The sequence below is a fragment of the Siniperca chuatsi genome, linkage group LG21, assembly GCF_020085105.1.
Source record: "Siniperca chuatsi isolate FFG_IHB_CAS linkage group LG21, ASM2008510v1, whole genome shotgun sequence".
In the NCBI taxonomy this organism is placed as follows: Eukaryota; Metazoa; Chordata; class Actinopteri; order Centrarchiformes; family Sinipercidae; genus Siniperca; species Siniperca chuatsi.
In genome coordinates this window covers 7699059-7723700 of record NC_058062.1, presented here as the reverse complement: position 1 = coordinate 7723700, position 24642 = coordinate 7699059, and the positions used below count along the sequence as shown (strand labels likewise).

The window sequence follows — 24642 nt, the reverse complement described above, 5'->3', positions numbered from 1 at the left end:
TGGAGGATCTGTCTGCTTTGGGATAATTTCTTGTTATAAAAGCTTATTAAAAACACATCTTTGGTCCATGCTCAAATCCGTGACTTGGCAAAACTTTGGCTTCACAAGAATACTCAAACAGTGAACACAAAGAAGGGGCTACACAGGATTTACACATCTGATCTGCTTTAAGTAGCAGAACCAAAAGCATTCATGGCTTTTGGTTAACCTTATATCAAAACACGTCTGGGTCTGCATTTAAGACATAAAGAACAGTAAAAAATAGCAAAGTTTGCATAAATAATACTACAAAAGCATCCATGGCCTGATTTAAAAAAGGTTTCTGTTTAAATACCAGGGGACAAATATGGTGTTACTTCTTATGATACAGACCTCTGACTGGGGTTTTTATGTATACTTTAAGTTTAATTTATTTTTTTTTATATATATATATATATATATATATATATATATATATATATATATATATAGTGAAAATAACAAACAGAAGCACCTGTTATTTAAGCAGAGTAGAGCTGCATTAGGATAGTAACTGACATAAGCGAAATTTTCCAATCAGTCAAGTGTTAACCAAGTTTAGTGTCGAGGATTACAGCCAAGACAAGCAGCACAACAAAGGACACATGAGAGCATTTGGTGGAAACAAATGTAGAAACAGCTCCAAAAGTCCTTTGGTTTGGTTTGTGTGAAACACAATTAACTCAGATCCTGAATGTGTCATCCAAGAAATGATCAAATAGACACACACATGCGCACACACACAGATAATCCCATAGGTAAGAGTCTATATGGCCACAGCAGCCAAAGTGACTTAGCTACAGAGTTCAACATCTGTTTCCAGTTCCAAGTTCACATCGCTCACTGCATCAACAGTTCCAGGTAATGCAAGCCTGGTGGGGACCTTATGAAAACTGACCATCTCTGATGAACATGTCAGCACAAGGGCACGTGAGAGTGTCTGTGTGTGTGAGAAAGAGAGAGAGTCAAAGACAGGGGAGGGTGTGTGTATGTCACTGAATGTTCTCAACACTATTCCAGCAGTGTATGAGGGACGACTGCCTTCTAGGAAAGGCAATACAAATATGGCACACTTCAAGAGAGAGAGTAGTGTTTTCACTCTAAACCATACCTTCAGGAGGAGAGTACCACAGCTTATTGTTGCCATAAGTCCTAACTCTTTTGATGCTATCTCACCCTGATGTAGCAACGCTCATGCCAAAGTCTCACATTTTCGAGGGGGGTGGGGTGAGGTGGTTGCGTGACAGGATAGAGTGGAGGGTGTGTGACAGCTCATCAGCAACCGCATTGGGTTTTGTGGGTTTCTGGCTTCACTTGCAAAACAGAACCCCTTGCCTTACACCCCCCCCCCACCTCCATCGGCCAGCTCCTACAGCTGGAAAGCTCAGCAAGGGTTTATTTTCACGGATGGGGAGTGAAAACAGCCCTCTCTTTGTTTTGGCTGCTGTGCCGTTCCCAGTGGAGGAGGCGTGGTGTCCTAAGGACTGGGGTTGGACCTCATAGGGGCCACGTGGAGGAGGACGGTGGGGGTTGGGGGTGTCCGGGTATGGGTCCCTGTCAAACAGGGTGCGAAGGCAGCTCCAGGAGGGTGGGTGTCGGTGTGGAGGCCAGGTGATGGAATCCCACCTCTGTGCTTTCTACTATGGTGATGTTCGCATCTTCCCCTTTCCCTCGCTGGCAATGGATGGCACTGAAATACGCATTCATCAGCTGCATGATCTCAGTCAGCTGTGGCAGAGAGAGAGAGAGAGAGAGGTCAGATTGGTGGCAGTCTTAGTGTCTGTCTGGCACTGTCACAGGAGGGTGGAGAGGGATGATGTCATTCAGCTGCTAGAAAAACTGGATCCTCCAGAAGCCGAGGATGATGATGTTTGGCAGATTCAGGAGGACACACACACACACACCCCTTGATTTAAAAAAAAAGAAAAAGAAAAAGAGGCCTTACATGTGTAGATATTTCCTCACGTTGACATATTTTGTTCAGCAGCTGTTGCAGAAAAAAGGGAGGGCACTGCAGAGGAGTTCATTTGTTCATCTGTCTCTCCTTTACCCTGACCTTGGTGGACATGACCACCATAAGCCACATTGACCATTACCCTTCCTCTAGTCCTGCTAATGCTTGCCTGAACATAGTATGTAAGAACACTGACTAAAGTCTCAGAGCTTCAACCTACACCTACTCTTCAACTTTAACTGTAACCCTTGAATCAGCAACTAATCTTGCCCTCACCCTTAACTACATGCCTAACCATAATCACCCCCTGCAAATCCGCTCTCTCTCTTTTCCTGCCTGGTGGCTCAAAACCCTGCATATTCATGTCAGAGCAATATGAAGCCTAAAGTTCATAAAAGTCTTTCTCAGTTGTACTTCAATTCGCCTGTGTGTCCAATAAATAAATAAAAGCCACTTTTGTGCCCCATGAGAGATCACAGAGGGATTTTTTGTTCCGTGTGGGAAGATGCAAGCAAATCTGCCCAGTGAAAGGCAAGATTTGTTCTCTACTGAAAAAAAAAGTATGTTTGGAAGAACCTCCATGTTTCTGAGAAATGTTGCCTAATATTTTAATCTAACCACTGCAATAAAACTCACCCCCAGTTGCCATTTAATGCCAGGAAGTTAGACTTTCAGTGGTTAGCATCGGTTGGAGAGCAGGGGCAGGTTGTGTGCTCTCTATTTAAACCAAATTAATGAGTGTTTTTAAAGTGGGTCAGAGAGCTTGAGGGAGGGTGGTATCATGAGCAGACAGTGTACTTCTTTCACTTACTCTGCAGAACACTGCATGGTGATAAGGCTACTTGGCCCTGCACTATACACAAACTGAATCCTGACTACGGTGGAGATAGATTGTGTCTAAGCTTGGTGGAGAAACAGCTCCGGTAATAAGAGATTTTACTTCCTGTATATGCTAACCTAGGATGTGAGCCACTATACCTTGGTGGTTTCAAATAACAGATCCCGATCCCCAGCTGTGATCTTGAAGGTGTTGCTGTCAGATATGCCGTAGGAACAGATCTGGCCATAAGGGAAGGACTCCAGGGCCTCTGCCTCTCCCTGCCGATACAGAGACACGGATGTAGCAGCTACACCCAACCACAGCTTCTGGGAAAAACTCCCTGTCGAACTCTAGAGTGAGGAAGAGGTAAGCAGATGTCAGAACAGCTCAGTTATCCCATAATGTACCTCAAGAGTCCAACTTACTTAAGCATTGAGGAAGTCCAACAATAAAACTAAAGTGTGATCTCACAATACTCACAATATAAAAGTCCACTTCATAAAGAGTGCATCCAAAGCCCGACCACTGGCGTGCAATTGTGAGGTAGGCAGCCATACTGTCCCTGCGGCTGTAGCCAGCCAGACCTTTCCAACGCTCCAAGATGGATCCCATGACAGCCGCTGCCTCCTCCTTCAGCCGGCTCCGCAGACGCATGTCCTGCTCTACCTTTTGCTTGTGCGCTACTGTTGCTGTGTGGCTCCACAGTGTCCCTGCCAGGAGGCCCGTGGGGAAGCGCTGTGTCGTGGGGCAGCCCTGAGCTGCCACCTGACAAGGAGGCAGGGCTTGGGGTGCAGAAAAGGACATGAGGACTCGAGCTTCTAGCATGTGACCTGGGAAAAGCTCGTCCAGAGGCGGGCAGGGGGCGTGTGTGCTGAAGTCACCCATCAGACATTGAAGCCTTAGGGCAGCTAAGGCCTGCAGGTCCTCTTCACAGGATGGCAGTTGGCCACGCACCACCATCTCATGGCACTACAGTGCAAAGGCCAAAACCAGGACAAATAGTGAGAGACAGAACAGGACGAAAAGAAGGTACAATTTGTCAGTAATAGCCTCAGTCCTGCCATCAATCCTTTCTACCCCACCCTGTTTTATTTTGTCCCATAACTCTTTTATGGGAGTCCACAGGAAAAAAATTTCTAATGAAGCCAGTGCTGGCTGCCTTTTGCCCCCTCTGCACTACAGCCAGTGCTCTTAGTCATGCTTTTTATGCACCGTGTTTTATTGCAATCACAGCCCGTAAGACATTAATGATTGTTAAGTAAAAACATAATAATCCAATGAAAAACGAGGAATGAATCGCTGCAGGACAATAAATTATGTCTCATTATCAGCACTGAAATGGTCACTCATAACAAAGACACTCTCAAAGGAGGACTCTGCCCTTTGAAGAGTTGTGTTCTGCTCCATTACCTGCTCAAAGAGGAGGAGATACTCAATGCTGTCCACTGATATGCTGTCAGCATCCAACAGGCAGTAGAGCTTGAAACACAGTTTCCATTGGGATTTAGACTCTGGCTCTTTGGTGGAGAGACTGCACATAAGAGGGACAGAAAGGGTTAGAAAGCTGGGACAGGGAACAAATATACTAATATACAAATGGTATACCAGGAATCTTAAGCCTTGGTGTTAATATGTTACAATATATTGCCTCCTTAATGTGTAATATTGTTGTTTAGTAACTTGGCAGTTTGCTGAATTTCTTGTTTACCCTGTCACTCAGCACTGAGAGGACATAGACGCTCATGCTTGTTAAAAAAAAAAACAGATCCCTTTTATTCCAGCTGGATGCCTTACTTTGCCTTTACAACCAAATGACATCAGCTTCACCTTGGCTACCCAGCAGCTTGCTTTGCTGACAGAAATAGTGACACAAGTCTAGTTTCCCAGCAGGGTGTCATATTTGACCAACAAGATCAGACAAGGTCACCAGTTATCAAGGATACTAGATAACATTCAGCATGGGAGTTGGACTAGTGAAGATAAATATACAATCCACTGCTCTGTTCGCATTCATCTTACGAGTGACAAATAGCTCAGATTCCTGCCAGACTTAGACAAAGTGTTTTGATAGCGTGTCTGTCTGCTTGGTTTTATTGTGTCTGACTTCCTCACGGTGTGTGTCTGTTCTGTTTTACAGGGTGAAGACAGACATTTACTTTTCAAACCTGGTAAGGATGTCTGCAATCAGAGCGCTGCCTGCAACTGGCTGCTCCCACAGTGCATTCTGCTCGTACAGTGCAAACGTGTTTTTGCTCTCTTGCAGACTGAGCTTCTCCTGCATCCTTCGGACCACCTGGTGAGGGTCAAGTGAAAGTGGGTTGAAAAGACAGATGGACACACAAATGGTTAAACTTTAAGAGTGAAATCAAAAGAGGGAGAAATGTAATTTCTGTGATTTCACTTGACTCCAGATTAGGCTAGGAAGTTTTGAACAGGAACACATGAGAAGCTGAAAGATTGAGAAAAGTTGTGCTATAAATTAAAATAAAGATAAATGCACCCAAACCTCATTGGCGGTAGTGTGTGAGCTGATGTAGAGCTGGCAGGATCCAGGGCCAGGATAGTGCACAGTGCACAGCATCTCCTGTCGGCTCATCAGCATCTGGATCTCCTCCCAGGATGGCACACACTCCCGACACTTGGTCTTATCCAGAGCCTCGCTGATGAATGACGCATAGTTATCCATCTCAGACTCAGGACTCTGGCTCTGGATCCTGCAAGAAAGAGTAAGAGTGAGATGGGTGAATACTTACCCTGTTTGTGTGTGCTTGTGTGAGCACATTTAGAATTGCTAGATATTTGCCAGTAAAATGAAAATGTTGAATACTTAAAAGGGAGAACTTAATGCTCGTGATGTTAACAGTTACTAAAAGTCTGAAAAATGTTATGCTATGATTATGGACTTTGCGTCATCCTTTTGATTCAACAGGGTTTATTTTATTTGGGCTGGCAATACTCGAAAGTCAATGAGGCGAGGAATGACAAATGTTCTCACTTTAGCTCTTAGGGACTTAAAAGGCTCAACATCCCTCAATCCTTCAAAGAAAAGGAAAAACGGCAAAGAAAACATGTTTGACTTTGGGTAGCGCACGAAACAGGAAAAGGTGTTTCCGCTCCTGTGAACCGGAGTGACCTGCCACTTCCTCCCAGTGGAGTGTCCAGGAGTGGTAGGTGAGAGTTTGTGTGTGTGTGTGTGTGTGTGTGTGCCGTTGTTTTAAGCAAGGGGACACAAAGGCAGCGGACAATACACTTCAACTGGAGCCTGAAGTCTCACACACTTTGCGGACTGTGAAAGGTGTGAAATACAACCTGATGGAGTTATGAGCTCAGTCCTGAGGGGAAAATAGGAAGGAAACAATTATACTGCGATGTTTGACCCAAAATACACAAAACAGAGGACAGAGAGAGGCGAACAAGAGGGCCTAAAACATTCTGCCAGACAGAGAGAGGCCCTCTCATTCCCTCCGATGTCTCTCATAACTATATGGCCACAGGGTGGGATTTGTCCCGCTGAAATATAATTAGGAATGTTCCGCTGAGTCTGTGTGATCCTTCCTATACTATACTCTCTTCACCCCTTTCTGCTCTTTCTTGTCCCCTCGTCCCCCTCTGCTTTCTTTCTCCTGGCCTATTCTCTCTGACAGCAGACATTCCCTGGGGGTTTCTCAGGGCACTGGGGGAGTGGAGGAGGGTTTCTGGGCCCACTGCCCAGCTCCAGTCTTAGCTCTGCCCAGCTGCAACCTCAGCACTGATCCACAGAGTGAGAGTGCGTGAGAGCGATGGCAAGACGTATCAAAACACACAGACAGCGAGTTCCACTGCGCTCTTATGAATCGTCATTGCATGCAACTGTTAGCTAGAGGGTGATTCCCAGTACAGACATATAGATAGAAAACTGTAGTGGTTTGATGGCATGGCGTTAGACAGAAAATCTAGAGCAGGAGATTAGCACTGCTAATAACTTAGATTAGCATGCTTGACAGAGGGGCTAATTCAGACCTGCAAATCCAGCCCTAAAACACTGGATCTGTCTGGGGGAACATGCTAACAATGTGAAGGCATATCATGCTACTATATCTAAACGGTACTGGCGCCTGCTTTTTGTCCACTGTCTAGACCCCGTGTTTTCCCTGCTACTTCACACTACTGGTTCACCTTCATCTCCCAGCATGAAGGTGAACCAACAACCTGTTCTCTCTCACATGCTCCCTCATAACCAACAACTGACTCCTGGTCTGATGGCGTCTTGTTGCTACGACTTGTGTTCACTTTTGACTCGGATCACACTCATGGAAAATCATTTTCATGAATATAAACATAACATAAACAATATTACTATTAACTGACAATTGTGGTTTCTATTACCTTAAACTGTTAACATGGATGGATTTGCTGTAGTGTTTTCCACAAGTCATGTTTCCCATTTGAACATTATAAATCCAGTTGGATTTGCTAAATCCAAAATTAATAAATCCAACCTGAATGTGGCATAATGGTATGTCATTTCTAATTTTCCAAACTATATAACAATATATACATATAGCAATAACAAGAAAATTCCTGCTCTCAAGCAAGTATATTCAGCTGAGGTAAACAAAAAAACATTTAATTACATACTACAACTTAAATACAATCAGAGAACCTCACTTCTCTGTAGATTTTTAGATAGATTTGTGGCCAGTATTTGAATTTATTCAATGCTTAAAAACATTAAAGTCAACTGTATTGCCTCTTCAACACTTGAGAATCCTTTGTGTGCATCTCACCTCTTGAGGTGGAATCGCAGGTACTTAAGCACGGTGGGCCCAGGCAGGAAGGTGCAGCTCATGCAGGTGAGAAGCTGCCAGTAGCGGAGGTGTGCGGCAGTGTACGGGGCAGGTGTGTAGCTCGTCTGCTTCACTAGCTGGCAGTAGACCTCATCGCGGAGGGGCCGCAGGTCCAGGCAGGTCTGCAGCACGCCCTGGATGATGGGAACGGGCTCCCTCGCGGACTCCAGCTGCTGCAGGCAGTTGAATAGCTTCACAGCCTCCTCACGCACTGAGCCGTAGCCTTTCCCGCTGTGGTCTGGAGAAATGCGGAAGAGGAGCGTTGCAATGTGTTGAATTTTTAATTTCTTCTTGTTGTCTCCATTTTTTACCTGTCTGTATGATGCTAACATTTTGTTATGCAAACATCATTGAGCTGCAGCAGACATATAAGCTGTAATAATAATTTCATTTATTGTTCTTACTGTCTATTTTTTTATCTTTATATTTTGTGGTTTGCACTTGTTTTAATGAAACAGCCAAGCCAAGAAAGGTTGTTGTTATAGTGACCTACATTGCATTGTGCAAAATGCTGCCTCTTAGCAATTCAAACAGCAGAGTAATCAAAGAGGTTAAACTGCTTCTTTCCAATTCACAATAAAGCCCTCGAACGGTAGTTACAGAAAATGGTTGCTAACTGTACATACATACAGGCTTGAGTGTGCAGTTTCTATTAGGTAGCATAAATAATTAATATAGTCCATATTATTATAACAAGATTTGTTATATATTAACGGCTTCACGAAAGACTCAGCCATCAACACTGAGATCTGAACCTACTGGTTTTATGATCTCAATGATATGAATTTCAAACACTTTGTAGTCTGTACAAATTATGTTTACCATTATCATAATTTTTACCTGCAACTTCAGACATTGTTCCTTTGATAATGTATGATGTGTACATGTTAACTACTTACATGTGTGCTCCAAGCTGCCATAGGGGAAGGGCAGCAGAGGAGCATACAGGGGGCCCTGGGTGTACTTAAGGATGGGATTGTGCTGGTAGATGTGCTCCACTACCTCTGGGTTGAACTTATTCTCCTAAAGTACACAAGTGAAAAAACGATGTGATGATAATATTAATATCAATAGATGCAGTAAAGAACAAACTTTCATATGCCTTCAGTATGCCTGCAGCCAACCTGGAAGCAAGTCAGTGAGTGGGCGATTGAGGGGTGTGTTCGTGTTTGTCTATCAGGGGTGCCTGGGGTCAATTTGACCAGGGTCACAATTCAGCTCTGGCAACTTTCAAAGCAGCAGGAAGGTCAAGTGATGACCCAGCAAACCACACAAGCATGACTGACACATTATATTTTATCTGCTGATGTCAATGAGTTTAGTGTGCGTGTGTTTGTGTCTTTCGCTGCCTATGTGGATAGATGCCTTCGAGCAGTACAGATGGCTTCCGCGCTACTGCCCTCCAGCACCTGTTGCTCATTAGTAACGTTGCCACTGCTCTGGCTCTCTTCTGCCTCTGCAACCCCCCCAAACCAGCCACCCTTTCTCTCTGGCTACAAGACAAGCCTGCTTTCACCCCTCCTTAGTGGGGCAAAGTTGACACATTCTTCTGAAGTGTTTGGTGCACACTGGTGACAGGCTTGTCTGTTTGAAATGTGGGAATAAGATGCTATTCTGTGGACCATAAACAGTGGGATGCAGCACAAAATCCCAGATGATATTCATACACGGTACATACATGGTTAGGCCAATAGGCTGTCTCTTATTCCCTTCGGTCTTCCCCTGACACAGTTTAACATTTTGGGATATATACTCATTCTCTTTCTTGCCAAAAGCCAGATGAGAAGATTGATACACTCTTAAGTCTGCACGGTAGATATGAAGATACAGCTAGCAGCCAACTAACTTAGCTTAACACTAGCACAAAGACTGGAATCCAAAGGTAACAAAATCCGCCTACCTGCACCTCAAAAACTCACTAATTAAAAAAAATGTAAAAATGACAACTCGCCGTTTTACAGGGGGTTATGTTCCAGACTATTTCTTGGCTGGGACCTGGTCCTGGCCAAGAAATAGTCCAGCACTTAACCTCCCACAAAACGTGAGTTGTCGTTTTTACACTTCGGTTTTTGTACGGATTAAACAAACGAGATATAACATAAGCCAACAAGCATATTTCCCAAAATGTTGAACTTTTACTTATAAGGACAGTTGTCGTTTATTACAACTTCAGTCTTGTTTTTACAGTTTTGTCCATCATTTCTACCAGTTATGATAACATTGTGCTCACCGAAGTAATTGCTAAGATCTGGTAATACAGCAACATTGCCAAGACTACAACAAGGTCAGTGGAGGCAAGATACACAAGCTGTCAGATGATAAAACAGGTCGTAAACAAGCCAGGAATTTTATCTAAAGATTATCTAAACCACTTTATTTGAAGGTAAAACCAAACCTGAGTGCAACTGAAATGTCGCTAATAATCCCTAACTGCACAGGAAAACTGTGTGTTTTCACAGCTACTGTAAGTACAGTAGGTCAGAGTTGAGCCAGGACGTCTGTGTTAACTGTGATGGATGTTTACATTGGACAGTTTAGTAAAAATGTTTTACAGTTTGCCTTTGTTTGCTCTTCCAAATAAGTTTGGCTAACCTGTAAGATCGTCTGACTGCTTGTGTTTCTTGCTTCATCAGATTTCATTTTAGTTAAATGACTGCATTCCCAGATCTTAGCAATTACAGTAACTTGGTAAATACATTGGTATTACAGACCCAAGTTGTAATAAGTCATCCTTTAAATGTAATGTGAGGCAGATTTAAGAATGTGTGGCAGTTCACCCATCTAATATGTTCTTCAGATCTTCTCTCCATTTTTCTCTCTTTCACACATGGCCTCTGGCTGTAGGTAGAAGGCTAAAACTGCAATCCCTGCTCTCCCTTGTGTCTGTGGCTGGAACATGAATCTATGCTTTAAAGATAAGCAAGCAGGCCTGTTCACACAAAGCCTCTTCTGTTCATTCTCTCTTTGATTTTTGCAGCAGCAGTCCTAATCTCACACTAGAGAGGGAAAATGCCTAGCCTATTTGAGAAAGTGTGCCTGTGTGTAAAGGTGAGGGAGAGAGAATGCAACAGACAGAGAGAGTGTGAGAGAGAGAGAGACTGAGGACGATTCTTCAGGGGGGAAAAGCAAAACAATGAATGAGGAGCACTTTAAAAGCAGGCCCCCTCTGTTCCTCCAGAATATAAACTTGCCCCCTCCTGGCCAAGCAGACAGGGGCAGACGGAGGCTAGCAGATTAACCACTTTCTTTGAGATTAGAGACTCTCGTTGGGAGATTACAGAGACAGGAGGCCAGGCAAAGGACTGCTTATCTGGCCCTGCTGCTTCACGCCAAGCCCTTCTCTGCCTCCTCTGCCAAAACTACCCCTTTCTTCACCCCAGGGGCAGACTGATGCAAGACGAGTCATCTCTCTGCTCAATGAGATTCCAGCACACCATGCTCTCTAGCAACCCTTGGTCTAAAAATATGGCTGTCCCTTATAAACATACTTCATTCTCCTTCCACATGAGAAGGTAAAACAAAAAGCATCCTTTCAAATTCCACAAATCCAAATTCAAGTCAATAAGTGGAATTGCCTTTATCTTGAAATGACCTCTCTGCATCAGGTCTGTTATTATGTCCTGTCCCAGTGTGGTGGAATAAGATGAGGTCATTCAAAAGAGAAAGGCAAGCAGAGGAAACGTTTGACTCCTGGCCCAATGAGGCTGTGTGGTTTTCATGGTAACAGAGCGGGGGAGGGAAACTGTGTGTATATGTGTTTGTGTGTCTGTTGTGTGGCCCACCTCGATGTCTCGAATCAGGAGCTGTGTTGGTGTTTCCACTGGTGCTTTGGTATCAATGATTTTCTGGATGGCACATGCCCAGTGCACAGCCTCGTTGAAGTGCTTGGTGTACAGCCTGTAGCAGTGCTTCCGCCCATATACTGTGATGCTCCAGTAGCCTAAAAGAAACATACAAAAAAGATTGCATTTTATGTGATTGGCACTTGAAATTCAAACTGCACCTCATCTAAGCAAATGGGGAAGAGAACAGTGAAATGTTCTCTGCACGGGACACCCTGCATATCTGGCGTGACTCCCTCTCCCTAACTTCCTCTCTCGGTTTCACACAGGATCAAAAGTCAGCCTGAGAGGAACCTCAGACCACGACAAAACCAAACAATAACAGTTATTCTACAGATGATTTAGGACACAAGTGTTAAACTCCTCAGTGAGTCTCCTCTTGGACAACCTGCAATAAAAGTGAAAAAAGGCATGCTTTCTCCTTGTGCAGAGGAAGTATTAGAAATACCCGAGGCAGCCTGGTCTGATCTGCAGCCCCACGGCTATTAGTGGGCTTTCCTGCTACATGACTTGTTACCACATCCTTTTTTGTTTAGGTTCTTGGTGAAGTACAATCCCAAAATTAAGGAGGTTTTACAACTGAGATTATGACATAGTGGTATTGCCATTGCCCACTTTGAAACTGTTTGGTGCCCTTACATTAACTCTGCTTTAAAGGGTCAATGATGCCGAAGATGGAACCCGTAGAGGGAACTAATATTTCATGGTAACTAGCAGAAAATACACAGAGGAAGTAAATATTTCATGCAACTCTTATGTGACAAATTTCTCAGTGGCTTAGGAGGAACACAAAGTTATTCAGTAGTGAAACAGCCAACAGAGCTTGGGACAAAGCCACTGTTGAAAGCGCACTTCTGTCCAGAAAAGTCCCCTAGCATATTGAGTTAGTAAGAACTATGTTTGCGTTTGGGTTTATACAATGGCTTGGACATTTTAAGTGGTTTGGTGAAGTCAGCAGGACATAATCCCCTCCATTGACGAACAGGCAGACAGACAGACGTAGACAGAGGGCGACAAGTTTTTACTAATACAGAGACTCAAAAAGGACAAGTCATTTCTGTGTCTCTTCCCGTACAGCAAAGACTTTCCACTTTATTCTCTCTCTTTTGTTTCTTTCATCCCAGAAAGGGAAAGGAGATGCCCCCGCTGATTACTCAATTGTGAGGTTTCTAGACCAACCGTCAACACAGCTGGGGCTTCCCACTTACTCAGAATAACAGCACTCATGGGAAGGGAAAAGGTACCAAAAAACGTCACTTACATATCAAAAAACCCAGATCAACTTCCTAGGAATTTTTGAAAATGTCTGTGATCACTGCACCACATAGGGAATTAACACAGGTCTTACTGGACTACAGAGATTAAAGGCCAGTATACATGAGCATGAGTCAGTTATGCATCAGCCTGTCTGTGTTCCCCTCACCCGTCTCCTTGTATGTCTGCTTGTCTGGCCAGATGACAGAGCAGAGGTTGGTGAGGACCAGAGTGCCCAGTCTGCGGGCTCCTTTCTCTGGTCCACTGTAGTAGTCGAGGGAGTCCTGGCTCAGCACGAACCAGTACCGACGTTGCTTGATCCAGTTGCCTCGCACCTCCCGCAACAGCCACCCTTTAAATAAGATACACACACGTGTCATAGGACAACTCAACTTCAAAATTAAATAACACTGTGGCTCTTATACATACCAGTTGAACTGCAACAATTATTCAAATAATCACTTGGTCGAATGACAGAAAATTAATCTATTTTGATAATAGATTCATGGTTTAAGTCATTTTTAAAGCAAAAATGCCAACCATTTGATGGTTCAAATTACTTGCAGCTCTACATGCCAATATAAGCCCCCTACATCACTGAGGCTGGGTATTGTTTGAAATGTTTTGATACTCATGCCAAGACCCCAGTTTCGATATTGATAACAAAACAATACTTTTTCCAATACATTACTTTGAGAAATATACTCTATACCCTTTTTTTGTTTTGCCAGCATCAACTAAATTGTCAAATAATGAAAATGCATTTCAGTTTGACTTTACCAATACTTTCTGGCACTCATTTTATTATGCTATAAGACAAAGCCTTATTTGCACAGTACCTACACACCAGGACAAGCATTTCCCTTGAAAGGTCTGGGCGGTAGGTGGGCTAGTCATGGAGCTACTAAACCAGTGCTGCCGCACCATGTCTTCCACAAGAATAATCCCAAAGGCATGTAATTGTCCATAAAGTTTGTCGCAGTCTGTATGTGACTGCCTTGTTGGGGTAAACACTAGGGGATAAAAATACAGCCAGCTAATGGCATAGGCATTAAAGCCAACATAGTTACCACTTTAAAAGGTTGACAGAGTGAGAAAAGGAGATAGAGAGAGCGAGTGAGAGAAAGAGAGAGTGAGAGAGAGAGAGTGTATGTGTGTGTACTGGAACAGTGTGACAGAGAGAGACAAACAGAGTAAAACAGCCATGCCTTCAGCCAGCTCATAGGCATGCCCATTGGGCTTGCCAGGCCTGGCTCTACTATGCAAAACTCTTGTGTTCCCAAAGTCCTGAGTATTTGGAAAGACAGCAACAGCCCAGATCCACTGTTCCCAAACAGCAGTGAACCTCTTCTCCCCCCTCTCAGCTATGTGTGCAAATTGTCCCTCATAAATATTTAATCTTAAAGTAGATAAATAAACTAGTTTGGCAGAGCTCTGTCCAGTTGCTGCCTGGAGAGAAACAGACAGAGGAGGACTGAAGAGTGCTTGTAGGGGGTCATAGTTCGTCCAGAGGTCTGATGAAGAGGCTGGCACCAATACTAGGCAGGGTGGGACCATCTGCGGGGGCAGGGCCCTGCTATACACTGGCAGTGTGCCACTTGTGGGGTGGCTGTGCATGTGTGTTCATATGGCTTGTGCGTCCATATTTGAGAGTGGTTTTAAAAGGAACAATTAGGCAATGTACCTTTAGCTTCCTACCCTGTGAAAACAGCAATGACGCCACACCAGCATCACAACTTCCTCTGTGGTTAGCAAGCTGTGTGCCACCTGTTAGTCAGCACTCATTTTGCCTGCATCCTTCTTCCTTCTGCTCTCACTCTCTTTCTATTTACTTTCATCTCCCTCATTTCTCTTCTCTCCCTGTTTTTGTCCTTGCCTCAAAGTGGTTTTCCTAGGCAGTGCAAAGCGTCCACTGCCTCACTGCTACTTCAAAATAAAAATAAAGAGAGAGAAGGGGGGCAATGCTTCTATATGATATAAGTGGCAGGTTTGAACCCACCATAAACCCACCCAATATAGCCCAAAGCAAAAACCCTGGAGATACTTAACACCACATCAGAGGGGTGCAGCATCAAAACGTGAAATGGATAAATAAAAACCATGAGGTAAGTCAGGCTGAGTTTGCTGACAGCCTGGTTGTGGGACGGGGGAGGCAGACAGGCTGACTGGGTGAGAGACATGGAGAGAAGGGCATGCCTGCTACCTTGACGCCTCTGTCACAGACATAGGATGTCCCGCAGTTGCTGCTCTTTTTGGGAACTTTAAACAGTGTGATAAGGAAAGGCGAAAAAGGAGAGAGACATAAAGAGCAGCAGAGTACTGGGACCCCCCTGTATAACCCTCCCATGGTCCCACATCTGGATCCCATCTCTGTGGCCTGCTGATGTGTCCCCTGGGGGCCAAAGCTCGCCCTTAATTTGTTTCATTTGTGAACCCTGACCCCCAATGCCCTACCCCCTTAAACACAGATTGAGCAAACAATCTCTCTCTGTGCATTTCCATCTCTTTACCGCAAGGCGGTACTTACTCTGAGTACGGAAGGTTTGTTCCATTATAATGAAATATAAGCACTGCAAATAAAAAGACACCTCACTTCAAAGTTCAAATCTAAAATTTGTTTCATGCACATACTGGCATTTCCCAAAAAAACTATTTCACTTTAGGCAAACATTTTCCTCTTTAACTCTCAGGTCAGCCCCTGAACCAAAAGCCATACGATTGGCTTCATATTCAAAGTTTTCAAGTTAAAAGTCTAAAATCAGACAGAAATTATGACAGTATAGATATTATTTACCTTGCTCTGTCAAAGTCCTGTGGTGACCAAAGATTGTTAGGTCTGCTAATGTTGTCAGCTGGGTGTTCATAAATTCATATTTTGGAATTTTAAAAAGCACTTTAAAAGGACGACAGATTTGCCTTTGAAATATTATGAATTATTAATTGGACCTGAACTTTACATTTATGTACAACAAACTCATAATTAAACTTTTTTCCCTTTTTGGATCAAACAGAGCATGAGAAGCTCTGCATCATGCAAGGAGGAGCAGATTTTAACTGTAAATCAACAAAGGAATGCCAATAAACCAATGTCTTAACATCTCTTTTTGTCACCACTCCATGGGTATTACAATTCATCCTCCCATCATCAGTCTATATCTGGAATACTGGTGGTCATATAGACTCAGGACGTCCTGCTGAAAAAACATACTGAACAAGGAGAAAGGCCCTAATGGAGGACCTATTGAAAATATATCCTTATGCAACAAATAGAGCAATAAGAGGTATTATGTAATGCCCTGAGGTGTCTTATGGTAACTGTAATAGTGTGGTTGGTTAAAGGATGGGGCTGTGGTGAAAAAGCTGAAATCCCAAGTGACAGTATAATCAGTGGCCCTAGGAAAGTAGCTGTCCTCTGTTTTGGAGGGAAAATCTTCTCCTCCAACAGTGAGACAGGGACAGAGAGGGGACAGCAGTAAGGGAGGGGCACTAGCCAAAGGCGCATAGTAACTGCTGTCAGAATTAGGCAATATGACTGCCGCCATTCCAAACAGGACGTAACTTATCCAAGTGCTGGCATATTACTGCTCCCTTTCAATAGCAGGCCAAGCAGAAAGAAAAAGAAAAAGAAATTCACACAGAAATATCTTATGAGATCATTCCTCAATAGCATCACCCAAGTTGGCGCTCCTGATGCCAGTAGCTATCCTTACATGAACACAGAGCGGGGGGGAGAGTGGGAGCAGCTGTGGGCCACATGTGGTCAGAGAGGGGTTGGCTACGGGGCAACAGCGCAGCATGGAGCTGTGACAGTACTTATTAGGAGACAATTAGGGTAATGAAATATATACTATACTTAATGAGATGAACAGCGCCAACCTAGCCTTGCAGGGAACTCATTTATTAACTGAAGGACAAAGTATTAACTGAAGGACAAAGTTGCAACTAAAGATTATTTACATTATTGATTAATCTATGGATAGTTTTTTGATTGATCTATTAAATGTTAAGTCTGTAAAATATCAAAAAATTGTGAAAAATGCCAATTACAATTTCTAAGGGCCTAAGACGATGACGTTATCTAACCGACAGTCCAAAACACAAAGGTATTCAGTTTGCATTAATATAAAATAAAAAAGCAGCAGATTCTTGCATTTAAGAAGCTGGATGTTTAGCATTTTTGCTTAAATAATTAAATGCTAATCAAAATTTTCTGTTGATTGACTAACTGATTAATCAGCTTATGTTCAGTTCACCACAACTGAACAAAGCAGGTAGATGCATTCAGTCAAAGGAGGACCAGAGTAATGGTGGTGTTATATGCCGTGTTTGTTGTGTGAGTCAGACTCACCTTTGACCAGCAGTTCAGGGTCTTCCTCTAGGCCCATCTTATTCTTCTCAATGATCAGGCTCTTCATCTCTTCAGACACCTCTGAGACAGTGTGCCTGTGTGGAGAAGCAGAAAGAGAATGTAAATAACTCAGCTTCCCTCTTAACTCAAGTCTTGCCCTGACTACTCCCTCCCATTGGATAGCTAATTGGCCCAGAGACACACAGTTGGCTGTGAACCCCCCATGTGACACTATGCCAACTACAAGTCTCTCTGATACTCTTAGGTGGGGGTCACACAGGGGGGAATGGAAGAAGTGCCACGAATATCTGTCCTCAAGCGTTCTGCCACTTTCCCTCCCTAGCAGCACGCAAGCACACAAACACACACTGATACATACCAAGCCACTGTGGACAGCTCGTCTCTCTTTTATCACTTTGGCCGCCAAGCTGAGCAAGCGACTTAAAATAAACATGACAGAGCGACGCCGGCCTGACTCCCAGCCAGCCAAGCTCACGCCGGTCAGAGGAAGGCAGACGGTTCAAGAGGTCACAGCCTTGGATAGTTAAAACCAAAAACATCTGTAAATCTGCTGAACCTTCTTTCTTTCCTACTTTAATGCATCATGATCACGTTTGCAGCTACCTCCACATACAATTACACTTCAACATCTGGTCAGGCAATGTTGTGGACAAATTCAGACTTTGTTATGTCAGTCCAAGGCCCATTTCCAGTCTATTAGGTTGTTTAGAGGCGTTATCGCTCCACATTTATTTATCTAATTAATCATTTATTTTCTCTATTTCCTGGGTCTAACTAGCATGTGAGGTACAAGTGACAAACCCCTCCTTCCTTCATGTCCTCCTCCTCCTGGGCTCATTGCTCAGGAAATTAAACAAGCCCTCCCTCCCAGGATATTTGGCCTCTAGTTAACTACTCCTTCACCCGCTGATTTATGTCATTATTGATCTGATAATTCCGGAGGGCTCCTCCTAACGGAAGGCAGCAGTAATCAATGAGTCTGAATATAGCCTTATCTACTTTGACTCAGCTTACATTACTGCAGAAGCCATTTCCTTTCTTTTTGTGTGTGTTGACCTGATCCTGTCTATACTATGGTTTATCATGTTGACCTCTGTGAAATTACTCTCAAATAGTGCCTATTATTAATGGTGAGAATTCCATGAGAGCAGCTGCACCAAAGATGAGCTCCTGAATACTTCTCAAACTTGGACCTAAAAAAGTGGGACATTTTGCAAAATTACCTTCGAAATAATCTTCAGAAAGGACTCCAAAGAAGAGGTAACTCCATTAATCAACAAGAACAGAAGAGGAAATATCATCTTTGGATATATTTTTAAAATCAAAACAACTGGCTAATAGTCAAGCTAACTAGCAACTGTTACCAACATTCCAAAGGAGAAACTGCATTAAAGAAGCTAACAGAAGAGAAAAAGAAATTAAAGGATCCTTGTTGGTAACATTAATATATCTTGTAAACTGTACATAGTTCAGTTTTTTGCCATTGTCCGTAGGCTAGAAAAGCTAGCAAAGTAAATAGTTAGCCTAGTTCCTCTTGGAGTAAACAAGTCGTCGCCATGGAAACCAATCAGAAGGCAGCACAGCACAGCTCAGCTCTCAGAGTAAAGAGCAAGGATATTCAGTGCCCTGCTAAATGTAAAAGTGGAACAGCTAGGGAGAAACACAAGGAGAAGACACTCCGTAAGTGTCCGTAAGGAAGAAGAACAACCTCATATTCTTCACTGATTACATCTACATCTGGAAAGATACTGTGCAGCAATTATGCATATGTATCCAGCGAGGGCATTGGCTCAGGAGGCAAATTAAAGATCTGTAAAGATGAACACCTTGACAAGGATGATCCTATGCTTACCATCACATACTACACCAAAGGAAAGGTCATGGTCCAAGGGAATGAAGCACACCTGGAGTCCTTTCAAGAGGCATTTCCGTGTTGAAAGCTGAGGTGGACACCAAGAGGATGAATGTCTCCTCTGACAGTGAAGGTAATGAGAGCCCATTAGGGAACCCCACCACCTTGTTAATCTCTACTCCTCCCACACCTGCCAGCACCACCAACAAGCTGAAGGAAAGTATGGCCCTACTGGAGCTGGACTTTGCTGGATTCAAAGAGCTGACCCAAGCCAGGCAGTCTGACCACCCAGGCACCACTCTACAGCAGCTTAAAGAGGAGCTCCAGCAGCTAAAGACAGACAACCAAGGCTTGACATCTGACCTCAGAGGAAGTCTAGAGGCACCCAAACAAGAAACCAGTTTGCTCCGTGCTCAATTAGCCAAAGTGAAGGAGGATGCTGAGAATAAAGACACCTGACACACCAACTCTCATCAGTCCCCACAATGACAAGTACTGAGACACAAGTGTCTCAAACCCCTGTCTTGTCTCTGTCCCACCCTCTTTGCTCTGCATTCAGCCCAACAACACCTTGGCACCTGCTGATACATCCACACAGCCAGTTGCCAACAACCAGCTCTGCCCATTCCAGCTTCCTTCCACTTAGCCTGAAGAGGAAGCCCCACAAGTGGTCCTGCTGACTGATTCTAATGAGAAATTCCTGGTCACAAACAAGCTTTTTCCTGGTAAGAAAGTGTTATCTAAATGCTGCAGCACCACAGGCCAGACAATGAAGTTTTTGAAAAAGGAGACCCTCAAAAGCTCTCAATGCCTGGTGATCCACACAGGAACAAATGACCAACACAGCCTCCGTAAAGACACAGCTGAGGCAGTGAGGAAGATGGCGGAGCAGGCCAGTAGGGAGTTCCCTGACACCTGCATTGTGGTCTCCACCTTACTGCCTAGGGCAGACACCCCTTCTCATGTCATCCATGACATTAATATGGAGATCAGAAGAGGATGTGCCACCTTACCCTACGTCCACCTGGCCCTCCACCCAACCACTGGCACCTGGGACCTCTATGATGGACTCTACACAGAGAGTGTAGATATTTGCAAAGACTCTCAAAGACACGGCCCTGGGATGCAATGCCCCCAGCCCCTCCTCTACCTGCAACTTTAGATCCCTTTAGATCCCAGGATCACCCCACCCCCCACCTCCCCTCCATGCCCAGGCTTTGATCTAAAGCCTGGGCATAACTGATAGAAACCTATATCTCTGTGCCATTTACATACCCCCAGTAGATTCTGCTTATTTCGAAGAAGACATTTTTGAAACAATCCACTCAGAAATCCCCTATTTCCAGGCCCAGGGAAACATGCTGCTAACTGGAGATCGGACGAACAGGAAGTGAACCTGATGTCATCGACACACAGGGAAACAACCATGTGTTTGGTCAGTCTCCCCTGTTTACCACACCAACCATCACTCCTCGGAACAACCTTGACTCACTTAGGGAGATTCACATACTACTCAGCTCTTGGGTCTAGTGTTGTAGACTATGCAATCACTGACATGGACCCCTCCACTATCAGCGCATTCACTGTCAGACAGCAATCCCCCCTTTCAGACAACAACCAAATAAATGTGTTCTTTAAACTCTCAGGTCAAATTAAACCCAACTTACAGATCGGCCCAAGGCAGTAGAGACAAATTCATCATGGCCTTGAACTCACCTGATCTGATGAATGACATATCAGTATATAACCAAAATCAATATGTCCCTAACAGAGATGGTGTAAAAAGGCTATTGATGATATCGATGATATTGAAGATATTTCATAAGGCAGCTATTAAAGCTAACTTTCTAAAACAAAAATGGAAGCCTATTAAAAAGCAAAACGCTGACAAATGGTTTGATCAAGAATGCAAGACCATCAGAAAAGACTTGAGAAAAATAGTAAATGAAAAACATTGCCAACCAAACAACCCAGCCTTACGCATTAAGTACAATGACATTTTAAACAAATATAAACGTACAATTAGAAACAAAAAACAAAATTATACCCACAAGAAAATGAAGATATTGAAAATGCCATTAATCAAAATCAATTCTGGGATATGTGGAACAACTTCAACACAAAGCAACAACAAGCACTGCCCATCCAAAATGGTGACATCTCGAGATTAAAAATCTGTACAAAGACATACCAATAAATCTAATTAATTCAGATAAATGTATTATAAAAGAAAAACTCCAAACATTAGAAGAAACAATTAAAGACAACCAAAACCCCCATGATTTCCCAATTACTTGGCCCAGCCAAGAAAAGCTTGCGGTCCAAACAGCATTAAAAAAGGAATGTTCATATGCAGCACCCCAGAGATGCAGGGTGCAGTGTTGAAGTTGTTCAATATCGTACTATAGTCAGGATGTTTTCCTGACATCTGGTGCAAAGGGCTCCCCCATTCATAAGAGTGGGGACAAATCAGACCCTGGTAACTACTGTGGCATCTGTATCAGCAGTTATCTAAGTAAGCTATTCTGTAGTATTCTAAATAAAATACTAGAATCTAGAATACTAGATTTCCTTGAAGAACAGTCCATCTTGAGTAAAAATCAAACTGACTTCCTCCCAAAAACACTGCACCACCGACCATATATACACCCTTCACACTTTAATTAACAAACATGTACACCAAACAAAAAATGGTAAGATATTTGCTTGTTTTATTGACTTCAAGAAAGCTTTTGACTCTATTTGGCATAAAGGACTCTGTTACAGACTTTACATTGTGGTATAGGGGGCAAAATGTATGATCTGGTTATATCAATGTATTTGGAAAATAGGCGTGCTATAAAAATTGAAGACAAACAAACTGAATCCTTCACCCAGAGAAGAGGTGTTCGTCAGGGCTGCAACTTAAGCCCGACTTTATTTAATGTGTATATAAATTAACTTGCTGTACAGTTGGATCAGTGTGCTCCTCCAGGCCTCTCCCTCCTCGATAGAGAGGTGAAGTCTCTGTTTTACGCTGATGACCTTGTTCTACTGTCTCCTACTGAACAAGGACTACAGAAACAGCTGGACATAGTATAAAAGTACTGTCAGAACTGGGCCCTCCGTTCCAAAGCCCTCCAAACCCAAGAGTTGAGCCCAGAAAAGAGTCCCCTATGTCAGTTGGTGTTGAGACTAACTGCCCCCCTCAGACACACTCTGACTAGTCTCACAACAGCACTGCTTTCCAAACACCAATCAGAGTAAACCAAATTATAAAGCAATGTAAAGAAACCGATTTGGAACATTGGAAAGAAGAAACTAAAGGCCAACGTAGATCAGAATGTTATCTGGCCCTAAAAATAGATTATGAATTGGCATAATCTCTCTCTACTGTCAGAGATAGAAAACAGAGACAGATCCTAACCAAATACAGGCTCAGTGACCACAAACTGGCAATCAAAAAAGGAAGACACAAAAAATCATGGCAACCAAAAGAAAACAGACATTGGTCACTGTTCGACAGTTGAGGTTGAGACAGAGATGCACTTCCTCCTACAATGTACAACATTCAATGAAATAAGGAATGTTTACTTTAACAAGTTCAACTCTGTAATCTCAGATTTCAAAGAGCTAAATGACCTCTCAAAATTAAAAATACTCCTAGGAGAAGGATACAGGGCATATCTTGCTGCCCAATATATATCAACATGCCACAACCTAAGGGACAGTGATCCTATCTTACTTATCTGTATATATTTTAATATCACAATTCTTCTGTTTATGTATGTTTTTATTTTACACATGCTTTGGCAATGTTAACATCTGTTTCCCATGCCAATAAAGCCCAATTCAATTTAAATATTATGCTCAAATGCATACATTGTGTTTCCTTAATGAAATGTATTTTCAGTTGTAGATCATAACCGATTGGCATCAGTCTCTAATTTAAACTAATGTTCAGACACAGTGAAACTCTATATTGAGGGCCAGTTTTTCTGTATGTGTATGTGAACTGGTTCAGAGCATCACCAGAAAGCAGAAGTGAGAAGGAGAGAGTCAGGATCCTGTCACATTATACTTAGTCAGGCTTTATAACTAAGCCGGCTCGCCTGCTACAGCAGCAGCCTTCGGGGACCTTTGACAGTCCCAGCATTCAAAGACACCTACCTTAGAATAAACACAGAAATGTGACGACGTCTCTTATTTGAGGTTGTAAATAACCCCTACTACATAACGGAGACATGCATGCAGACAGGCAGGAGTTAGTCTATATGTAGCCCAGATGAGAGAGGGATTAGATCTACAGAAAACCTACGTCTCGACTGGAGAATATAGCCTGCTGTGCACAGCGGGGGTGTTTATGTTCAATGCCTTGGATTATTGTGTACTGTCTGTGATGGGCTTGCATCCAAAAGAGCAATAAAAAAAAATCATTACAATCCTCCACGTTTCTAAATCTCAATTTAGTATACACTAATATTATAACTAGTCCAATTCTGAATTTATAAACAACTGGTGTAACCTGCTGCAGGATTTGAACCAGCAGTCTTATAGAAACTGAAGAGGTGACTTTCAATTTTACAGCTTATTGAAGAGGTTATGTGGTACACATGGTCGTACATCTTGGAAGAATAGTCTTGGACTTCAATCAAACTTGGTTCTCATTTCTGAAGATTTATGAAATGTGGGCATTTTTCCATACTGCTAGTACAGACAAATCTGTTTTTCTGACCCCATCTTTAACCTGAAATACTTTATAAGTCAACTTCAGTGCTTCTTTTAGGCCATGTAGAGGAGGAGGAATTGAAAGGGAGCACAGGTCCAAACCCACATTTTGACCTTTAGCAGCACAAACTAGTCTGACCTTCAATTTCAATGCTGCCTTAGCAGAGGCAGTTTGCCCATTGTGTCCAAAAATCCAGGCTAATGTCTAAAATCTCCCTTGCTAATGACCATAGCAGTGTAAAGCTGTCTCTACAAAAAAGTCTGCTTATTGTGACAACTAATTGTTCTTGTATTTCTTTAGCAAGAAACTTTTGTTAAATTGGTGTCAGTATCATAAGATACATTCACATTGTAGTCTAAATCAGAGAATTTAACAATAACTCTTACCTCTAACAAAATCTTAACTCCTCAATAAAGGGATACCTGAAGTCAAAATCAACTGAAATTGCTTTGTTTTAGTCTTTAAAATGTTTCACTACTCATCCAATGGGTTTAAAGGATTGGAGCAGAAAAACCCCCTGAATAACATGATTCCATACATGTCCAGAAAAACTCATCTCATCTTGTGTGTCCCAAGCCTTACAAGCACTTGGAACTTTGTCAATTATGACACGATTCAATCTATACTTTCTTTCCAGTCACATTCCAATCAATGGTGTAGCAAAATAAAAGATGGCTGACAAAGAAAACTACATGTTCTACAGCTTGGGGAAAATGTTTGAGCACTGTAGATGTGGGAGCTTTGGATCTCCACAGCTGGCCAACAGCCCTAAAACCCTCTCCTCCACTCAACCCCCCATGCTACCGCCCCCACATTCCCAGAAGCCCCAGCAGAGGCCGTGACGGTGGGGCCTTCAGTGGGCAACTTCCTGTGGAGTGCAGGAAACAATTTGACATGGGGATCAGACAGCACGGAGAATAGTGCAAGTGCACATCGACAGCCCCCCCCCAGGTACTAAACATCAGCTACTGCAGAGGAGGAGCTTCATTTCACACTACT

General features: G+C 43.1%; 1 protein-coding gene and 1 long non-coding RNA gene across 3 annotated transcripts in view; one reads left to right on the top strand and one right to left on the bottom strand.

Moving 5' to 3' along the window:
• Positions 1-430: 430 nt before the first annotated feature.
• Positions 431-24642, bottom strand: part of plekhh3 (pleckstrin homology, MyTH4 and FERM domain containing H3) — a 35417-nt gene continuing 11205 nt past the window's right edge. Inside the window, exons 3-13 of one of the 2 annotated variants that reach the window (XM_044180173.1) lie at positions 17063-17157; positions 12884-13066; positions 11401-11558; positions 8518-8641; positions 7559-7856; positions 5299-5506; positions 4949-5085; positions 4203-4323; positions 3273-3761; positions 2951-3142; positions 431-1746 (exon numbers count right to left, since the gene is read on the bottom strand). In XM_044180173.1, the coding sequence (XP_044036108.1) occupies positions 1576-1746; positions 2951-3142; positions 3273-3761; positions 4203-4323; positions 4949-5085; positions 5299-5506; positions 7559-7856; positions 8518-8641; positions 11401-11558; positions 12884-13066; positions 17063-17157 (2176 nt within the window). In that variant the 3' untranslated portion in view covers positions 431-1575. The remainder of the gene's footprint in view (positions 1747-2950; positions 3143-3272; positions 3762-4202; positions 4324-4948; positions 5086-5298; positions 5507-7558; positions 7857-8517; positions 8642-11400; positions 11559-12883; positions 13067-17062; positions 17158-24642) is intronic. The other variant, XM_044180174.1, reaches the window with a different exon arrangement.
• Positions 3034-5349, top strand: LOC122868353. The gene is made up of 3 exons (XR_006376089.1): positions 3034-3158; positions 4930-4960; positions 5056-5349. It is a non-coding gene; the product is annotated as an uncharacterized LOC122868353 (long non-coding RNA).